The sequence below is a fragment of the Chenopodium quinoa genome, unplaced genomic scaffold (assembly GCF_001683475.1).
Source record: "Chenopodium quinoa cultivar QQ74 unplaced genomic scaffold, ASM168347v1, whole genome shotgun sequence".
NCBI classification, from domain to species: domain Eukaryota; kingdom Viridiplantae; phylum Streptophyta; class Magnoliopsida; order Caryophyllales; family Amaranthaceae; genus Chenopodium; species Chenopodium quinoa.
Window position 1 is genome coordinate 2,588,113 of NW_018742770.1, and position 9,900 is coordinate 2,598,012.

At 37.8% G+C, this 9,900-nt stretch overlaps 1 protein-coding gene across 1 annotated transcript; it reads left to right on the forward strand.

Moving 5' to 3' along the window:
- The first annotated feature begins 1,232 nt into the window (after nucleotides 1–1,232).
- LOC110724498 lies at nucleotides 1,233–1,988 on the forward strand. Its single transcript, XM_021903921.1, has one exon. It carries the CDS (start codon nucleotides 1,233–1,235, stop codon nucleotides 1,986–1,988), a length of 756 nt encoding a protein of 251 aa, XP_021759613.1.
- The last annotated feature ends 7,912 nt before the right edge of the window (nucleotides 1,989–9,900 follow it).

Sequence of the window (9,900 nt, forward strand, 5' to 3'; positions counted from 1 at the left end):
ATAGAAAGTACGTTCGCTGACTTAAGCATCGGAGGGGCTTTCCCGGGTCACACCCCCGGGGCAGTTAACCTTCTTTCTCTTTTGCAGGCCTAGCTCTCGGACAGCAAGGCATAGCTGAAGGAAATTCAGACATTCATTGGACATAGTTCTAGGACATCTTGATTACCCTTACTACCCTAAGACTCCCAGGAGCATTCTGTTTCCAGAAACAGGTGGCGCCGTCTGTGGGGATAACAAACAAAAAGTCATGGTGAACACTAGGCGTCCCCGCAGCTCTCATCAAGATGCTATTAGGCAAGCTCCGATTCTCTCGGCTAGGAACCCTCACATAGTCGAAGAGATTTTACCTAGGACTCATAGTGAGCCTGAGAGAGAAGTGAACAGCCCCCAGGTGGTTACTCGCAGAGACTTGGACCAGCTGGCAGTCCAAATCAACAGAAACTTGGAGAAAAGCCTCAGGGCACTTATCAACCAAGGGGTAGGGCAAGGCAGGAAGGGGAGCGCTCCGCAGCCTAATCCTCCGCCTCATGTGTCCCATATCCATCAAGCCTCCTCTCGGCCTCAGCATCAGACATCTCGCCGCTCTCAGCCCGATCAGTCCCATGACCCCCAGTGGGAGACAAGGCAGCCAAGGAGGCCAAGAGATGCTAGAGAGATTATCAATGACCGAAGGCTGAAGGATGGCACTCTAGATGCCCGAGAGATAATCAACTCCAAGACGGAGAACTCCAAGGAAGATAACAACCCCCCAGAGAGGTCGAACTAGAGTTCACTCTCGGCATGGGTCAACAAGGTATCGAGATAGCATGATTCACTCAGCTACCTCCAGACCAAGAAGAGGAACTAATCAGCCCGCTCGTTCAGTAAGCAAGAGCCCCGAGCGTCCTTCCTCCCCCAGGCCACGGAGGCTCGGGATTGTCAAGAACATCACCCCTTCAGCTAGGAGATAATGAATACTCCTATTCATCCCAAGGTCAAAATCCCTACATTGGACCCTTATGATGGAAAGATAGACCCGACGGACCATCTGAACGCTTACAAAGCACAGATGGGAGTCCAAACCGGGTGTGAGGCCTCATGGTGTAGGTTCTTCCCTACTACTCTCAAGGGTATAGCTCAGACATTGTTCAACAACCTTACCCGGGAGCATAAGAACGTTTGACATGTTGGCCACTTAGTTCAAAAAGCACTTCATCGCTGGGAGTAGGCAAACAAAGACTAGCGTTCACTTGATGACGGTGAAGCAAGGGGAGAATGAAAGTCTTAAGGACTACATCAAGAGGTTTAACACCGAGTCTCAGCTCATACCCGACCTCCAAGACAATGTTGCTTTCACAGCCCTTCTCTTCGGGCTCAAGTCTAACAAGCTGAAGTTTGAACTTGTCCATGACAAGGTGAGCACCTTCTCTGAAGCAATGGAGAGAGATGAAAGGATCATTGAAGCTAGTGAGGTGTGCAAGGCACCCACAACAAACAACAAGGGGAAGAGGAAGCAAGAAGATAATTACCATGACAACAGGAATCGAAGGCCGAGGAGGGCTGAGAGTGATGATGAAGGACTCAAGTACAATGCTGATAGGCGTGAGATCTATTTGGACATAAAGCACAAGGCTATTCTTCCTAATCCTAACCCCATGAACACACCGATAGAACAGAGGAACAAGAAGCTTTGGTGTGAATACCACAAGGAGTGCGGTCATACCACCCGGAACTGCAGAGAGCTTAAAAGAGCCCTTGACAAGCTAGCTGAAGAGGGAAAGCTTAACAGATATCTCAAGTCCCCCCCAAAGGATAAGCAAAGCAAGGCCGCCAAGGAAGTGCAAGAAACCCATAGCTCTGCTGACACTAACTTGAGCATCAATGTCATAGCCGGAGGGTTTGCCTCAGGGGGTTTGTCTAACAGGGCACGCAAAAGTCACTTGCGGTCGCTCGAAGAGCCCATCTATGATATCGGCACCCCCTCATCTATTCCGGACCGGTTTTTATAGGGTTTTGGACTATACCGGACCAAAGACCATTAAAATAAATTTCTAGACCCAAAGACCGGACCAGACCGATTAATTTGGTTCGATCCGAGGTGGTCCTGTCCATTTTTTCGGTCTGAACCGATTTATAAACACCCCTAATTATAATCAAGGATAAATTGTTGCTTAAAGTTTGCCTTAAAAATAGTGGTAGTTGGGTACAAATAAGGGAATTAGACAATTAAGAGAGATTAAGAAAAATAAATAAATAAATAAAAATAAAAAATAAAGTGTTTAATTTTAATTGAAAATTTAAAAATTAAAATCAAAGACTTAAATAGGGGTGTCCATTATTCGGATAAAAATCGAAATCCAATCCAATTTAAACCAAATTATTAATTCGGATTTTCGGATCGGATTGACCTTGTTTGGATCCAAAAAACGGAATTAACCGAAATATGAAACCATACTTTTACAAATATTGATTATTTATATTAATCATGTAAGATTATGTAGATAGTTACATTATTATAAATTATGTAAAACTATGTTTTCAATACTTGTATTAAACTATTAATATAGTGTACAAATTTATAATTGCTTTTTTATTTTTATAATCACTTTAGACCTTAAAAATTTGCAAACGTATTATAATTCGGATTTTCGGATCGGATGCAGATAACCGAATTGTAATTTAGATTATATCGGATTGGAGTGATGAGAAATTCAGATCAGATTGAATTTAAAAATTTAAAATCGAATTTTATTTCGGATTGGATTGGGTTTGACCAAAATCCAAACCAAAAACCAAATAGACACCCGTAGACTTAAATTTGAAGAAGAAACAATCTGAAGAGTTTGTATATGGTTTTGGAAATGGTGGCCATATTTTACGGGAATATGATAAAGATGAGATATTTATTTAGTTATTTTTTTTTTGGACTTGAACCAACGAAATTTTGGGCCCTCAATTTTGAGGCCCTATTCTGTGTATTATAAAAAAAAAAACATGCTCTAAGACAGCAATTGGTCTTGGCTGCACTCAGCCAAGATAGCTACAACAAGTGAGGCCCAAAACACGCGGCCCAAATAAAAAATGAACATTTAGTTAAAAAAATATGAACATGAAATAAAAAATGAACATTTAATAATAAAAAATGAACACGTAAAAAAATGAACATTTAATACTAAAAAGTTTACATGTTATAAGGAAATGATTATTTATTAAAAATGAATCTGATTATCATATAATCATAAATTTGCTAGACCACGACCTTAAAATGAACATTTAGTTAGAAAAATGAACACATAAAACAAAATCAGTAATAAAAAAGAACACGTAAAAAAATGAACATTCAGTAATAAAAAGTGAACATGTAAAAAAAAATGAACATTTAGTATATTACAAATGAACCTTTATCATACAACCATAAAATTGGGATCATATACATCGGAAATTCTCCAACTTAAAGGCAAATTCGTTGTAATATCATATACTTCTCCATCACTTCTTACTTGTTTCTTCACTAATTCAGAGTCTTTGTCTTCTACAAATACAATTAATCTATACTCGCTAAAATATAACAAATAATCAAAATTCATAATCATCACAATATATGTTCATAATAATTATTTAGAATTTTCATAATATATAATCATCAATACAGTAGTTAAAAATATAAATAATTATCACGCTATATGTCATATGTGTTCATAATCAATAACAGATATGTTCGTAATGAATAACGAAACATTATATATTCATAATAAATTGTTCAGATTTTCAACACTAAATGTTCAGATAATTTAACTTTCAACGTATTATATTTCACTTTCAACCTAATAAAAATGAAAATTTAGTATTAAAAAATAAACACTTATAAAATGAACATGTAACAAAAAGTTATGAACATTAAGGATATAAAAATGAACTTGATTTTCATAAAGGTTCAAATTCATTGTATATAATTATTAATGAAAAATAAAGATAAAATAAATTGTTGAAATATGTTATTTTTTATGTATTTAATATTCATTTTCTGTGTACTAAATGCTCATTTTGTTAGAGATGTTCATTTTTAAATTCCTACGTGTTTATTTTTTTTTACACAAATTATATTCAAGATCGATTGTAATTATTGAAACTCTAAAAAATTGAATATCTACCTTAAATCTAATCTTGATTCATCATAGAGAAATTAATTATTGATTTGTAACATGGTTAGAAATCAAAAGAAAGAGAGAGAGAGAGAAAGAGATAGAGAGAGAGGGGGGGGAGAGAAAGAAAATAACTACAAATTAAGCAATACAATTGATATTCATTAACAATTAAGCAATTTAATTGATATTCATCACAAACTCATAATAATTTCAAACAATCAAACAATAAATCATCATGCATGATAAATTACAAATTGATAAAATCAAACCTCCATTGTTTTCTTTGACCTTCAACTTTCTCTCTCCTCCATTTATTTCTTTCCTCTTTGATAAAGCCAGATGATTGAATCTGAAACTCATAGATTTAGAAAGAAAGAAGTATACCCATCAAAACACGAATTAGTAACTCAAAAATTTATATAAAGAAGAAGAAAACTTTAAAGATTGAAGGGAAATGAGGTAAAGAGGAGAGAGAAATGTTAAATTGAGAAGAAAACTGAAGAGAGAGAGAAATAATAGAGCTAAGGAAGAAGAAGAAAGAGAATTAAGATATAAGAAAGAAAAAAAAACGTATGTTCATTTGAACGTAATATATGTTCACATTTAATGGTGTTGCAGCTAGCTTGGCTGCACTAGAATGCAGCCAAGAATTTATTCTAAGACAGGGCTGGAGGAAACATTAATGGTCAATAATATTTTATGCGTGCACGACATTATTGTACCATAGGCCACATTACATCCTTTTTTTTTGAATGGGGCCACATTACATCATCGATTAAAGAGGACAATATTGAGACGTGCCATGGTAATATGTAGAGCTGTCGATGTGGGTAAAAGAGTCGGGTTTGGGTCGCGTAAGAGTGGGTCGAGTCAACTCGGTTCGGGTCAATTCAGATTAATTCCATAACCTACGCGGGTTGGGTTTGGGTTGGGTCATGCTTTAGTCGGGTCATACTTCTTATCGGGTTTATTTGGATCGGGTTTAGGTCGGGTTAATAACAAGTCAGGTTACATTCGGGTCGAATGAACAATAAGTCGGGTTTTATTCGGGTTAAAACGGGTTAGGGTAATTCTCGCGTTCGAGTCAGGTTCGGTTCAAGTCAATAATTTGCGGGTTAGAATCAGTTCGGGTCATTCTTGGGTTTGAGTCGGGTTCGGTTCAAGTTAATAATTTGCGGATTATAATCAGGTCGGGTCATTTTCAAGTCGGGTCATTCTCGGGTTCAAGTCGGGTTCGATTCAAGTCAATAATTTGTGAGTTATAATCAGGTTGGGTCATTTCCAAGTTGGGTCATACTCGGATTCAAGTCGGGTTATGTTCAAGTCAATAATTTGCTGGTTACAATCAGGTCGGGTTATTTTCAAGTCAGGTTATATTCGTGTCAACTAAATATATAGATAATTATCATTTTTAATTTATCAAGCTAATTATTTCCGTTGACTATTATATATATGGAAATATACTAGGGAACTATAGTCTATAATTTAGGAAGATAATTATCTCCTTTGACCATACAACAAATATAGAAAATATTTTACTCTTAAATTTAAGGATGGTGCTCTTTTCTTTTGCTAGCCCGGACCGACTTGGTATCCCAAGACAAAATGCTTTGATCAACAATAATAAGGTAGTCTTAATTGCATTTAAGGTGATTTGAAATCGGGTCAGGAACAATTTGGGTTGAATTTAGGTCGGGTCAATAACAAGTCGTGTTAATTTTGAGTCGGGTTAGTAACAGATCGGGTTGAATTTTTGGGTTGGGTAAGTAATAACTATGGTAAAATTCAGGTCGGGTCAATAACAAGTTGGGTTGAATACTTGAATTTGGGTCAGGTCAATAACGGTCCGATTAATCGGCGAAAAAACGAAAATACTTATTTATCAGCGCGAAAAAGTTGGGTTGATTTCGGGTCGATTTGTAACAGGTTGGGTTAAATTCGGGCCGGGTTAGGAATTAGTCAGGTTGAATTCAGGTCACGTTGGTAACAAGTCGGGTTAAATTCGGGTTTTGACGGGTCAAAACGAGTTTGGGTCAATTTCGGTTGAAGTCGGATTCGGTGCAAGTTAATTAAATTGGTCGTTGTAAACCGGTAAATCAGTGCAAGTTGTAAACTGGTAAATTGGCCGTTAAAAAATTGAATGGTTCCACTCACCCAATTGGACTCCCGAAGGATATCAGGGACCATGGTAAACATTTCGGCAATTTTTAATTCTGTGCGAAAAAAATCAAAATATTCCAAAATTAAAGGCTAATATATCCACGCTTTTTGAGAAAATTTGGAGGTTTCGGGGCCCGGTGTCGAAAAGACTTGAAATTCTATGGGATACATCTCGGGTCATATTATGCCGTTTGGAACTATATATGATCATTATTTGTTGTCATAAATGTTCGTGGTAGGCTTGAATTAATGAAATCGGTGCAAGTTGTAAACCGGTAAATTAGTCGTTTAAAAGCAAATTGGATGGTTTCACCCACTCAATTGGACTCCCGAAGGTTATTAGAAACCATGGTAAACATGTCAGCAATTTTTATTTCTGTGATATAAAAAATCAAAAAATTTCAAAATTGAAGGCTAATGTCCACTCTTTTTGAGAAATTTTGTAGGTTTCGGGGCCTGGAGTAGAAAAGTATAAATTTTTTAGGGGATACATCTCGGGGTCATATAATGCCGTTTGTAACCATAAATGATCATTATATGTTGTCATAATGTTTGTAGTAGGCTTGAGTTGATGAAATCCGTGCAAATTGTAAACCGGTAATTAAATTGGCCGTTTAAAGGCAAATTGGATGGTTCTACCAACCCAATTGGACTCCTAGAGGGTATTAGGGACCATGGTAAACATTTCGGCAATTTTTATTTATGAGCGAAAAAAAAAGTCAAAAAATTTCAAAATTGAAGACTAATATCCATGCTTTTTGAGAAATTTTAAAGGTTTCTGGGCCCGATGTCGAAAAGTCTTGAAATTTTTGGGGATACATCTCGGGGTCAAATAATGCTGTTTGGAACCATATATATATGGTCATTATTTGTTGTCATAAATGTTCATTGTAGGTTTGAGTAATGAAATCGGTGCAAGATGTAAACCAGTAAATTGGTCATTAAAAGATAAATTAGATGGTTCCACCCACTTAATGGGACTCCGGGACGTTATTAGGGACCATGGTAAACATTTCGGCAATTTTTATTTTCGGACGAAAAAAAAAAGTCAAAATTTTCAAAATTGAAGGCTAATATCCACCCTCATTGAGAAATTTTGGAGGATTCAGGGCCCGGTGTCAAAAAGTCTTGAAATTCTAGCACTACTAGAAAACAGGGAAATAACGACGGACTACTTCCGACAGACCAATTATTCCGTCGGAAATATCGAATTTTTCGACGGATTTTAATTCCGTCGGATATTTCCGATGAATTCTAAAAATCCGTCGGAAATTTTCGACGGAATATAAATCCGTCGTAATATATGGGCTTTCCGACGGATATTTCCGTAGGAAATTACTTTTTCCGATGGATTTTTAGTCCGTCGGAAATTTCCGACGGAATTTTTCCACAACCCTAGAAACCCTAACACTCCTCTCTTTTCCGCCTCTTCTCCTCCTTATCTTTCCCCTTCTCTCTCCTCCCCTTCTCTTTCGTTCTCACTCGTCCTCTCTCTGAATCTCACTCCTTTTCTCTCTGAATCTCACTCCCCTTCTCTTTCGTTCTCACTCGTCCTCTCTCTGAATCTCACTCGTTCTCCTTCTTTCGATCTCTGAATCTCACTCGTTCTCCTTCTATATCTCTCCTCTACTCTACTTTCCCCTCAAATCTCCCACCATAGCCAACACTAACCACCGACATCAACAATGAACAACGAACAACACCAACATCAACAACACCATCGCCGGAATCAACATCAACAACAATATTCATCTTTTTCGCCCTTACTCTCTCTCTTCATGCTTAAAACAAAGGTTTTTGGGTCAAATTCGACCATGAAAACTCTAGATCTAGAGTTTTTATGGTCGAATTTGGCCTCTTAAACCCAATTTCAATTTTGATTTTATTTTGTTGTTTTATTGGAATTTTTTTTTACAATTTATGGTGGTGGTTGGTGGTGGCTGTTGGATGGAGATCGTGTTTGTGGGTTGCGTTCGGATTTTAATTTTTTTTATTTTTTTGTTAATTTCTAGGTTGTGATGATTTTTGGTGGTGGCGGTGGTGATTTTAGGTGGGTGGTGGGGTGGTAAATATGGTTAGGTGGCTGTGGCGGTGGTGGATCTGGTGTAGGTGGCTGGTGGGTAGGGTTCTGGTGTGGGTGGTGATACGGTTGGTGGGGTTGGGTGTGGGTTAGGTGACTTGGTGAGTTGCTGGTTGTGTGAGGTGGGGGTAGGTGGTGTGGGGTGACGGCTTGCGGTGGTACAGCGTGGCGGTGGCCTTTTTTTTGTTTTTTTTTAAAGCATTTTCCGACGGAAATTCCGTCGGGCATTTACGACGGAAATTCCGTCGGGCATTTACGACGGAATTCACTTCCGTCGGAACTTTCCGAGGGACTTTGCCGGGCTTGAAAATGCTCTCAGGGGACTGAAATCCATCGGAAATTCCGTCGGAAAACCCGTTTCCGACGGAAATTCCGTCGGAAAACCCATTTCCGACGGAAATTCCGTCGGAAAAGGGTGTTTTTCCGACAACAACTTTTCCGACAACCGGTTACGACGGAATTCCGTCGGAAATGGTGTTTCTGACGAAAAATTTCCGTCGCAATTAACCTGTTTTCTAGTAGTGTAGGTGATACATCTCGGGGTCATTTAATTTCGTTTGGAACCATATATACTTATTATTTGTTGTCATAAATGTTTGTGGTAGGCTTGAGTTAATGAAATCGGTGCAAGTTATAAACCAGTAAATAGGCCGTTAAAAGAAAATTTGGATGGTTCCACCCACCCAATAAGACTCTCAAAGGGTATTTGGTTCTATAGTAAAAATTTCGGCAATTTTTATTTTCTGGCGAAAAAATGTTGAAAATTTCAAAAATTGAAGGCTAATGTCCATGCTTTTTGAGAAATTTTGGAGCTTTCGGGGCCGGATGTTGCAAAGTCTTGAGAATTTAGGGAATACATCTAGGGGGGTCATATTATATCGTTTAGAACCATATATGATGATTATATGTCGTCATAGATTTTAGTGGTAGGCTTGAGTTAATGAAATCGGTGCAAGTTGTAAACCGGTAAATTGGCCATTTAAAGGCAAATTGGATGGTTCCACCCACTCAATTGGACTCCCATAGGGTATTAGGGACAATGGTAAACATTTCAACAATTTCATTTTCGAACGAAAAAAGTCAAAACATTTCAAAATTGATGGCTAAGATCCATGCTTTTTGAGAAATTTTGGAGGTTTCGAGGCCCGGTGTCGAAAAGCCTTGAAGTTTTAGGGGATACATCTCGGGGTCATATAATGTCGTTTGGAACCATATATGATCATTATTTGTTGTTATAAATGTTCATGGTAGGCTTGAGTTAATGAAATTGGTGCAAGTTGTAAACCGGTAAATTGGCCGTTTAAAGTAAAATTGGATGGATACACTCATACACCCACCCAATTGGACTGCCGAAGGATATTAGGGACTATGGTAAAAATTTTGGCAATTTTTATTTTCGGGCGAAAAAAAGTAAAAAAATTCCAAAATTAAAGGCTAATATCCAAGCTTTTTGAGTAATTTTGGAGGTTTTGGGGCCCGGTGTCGAAAAGCCTTAAGAATTAGCGGTTTATTTGGATAGCAAAGAAGGAAAGAAAA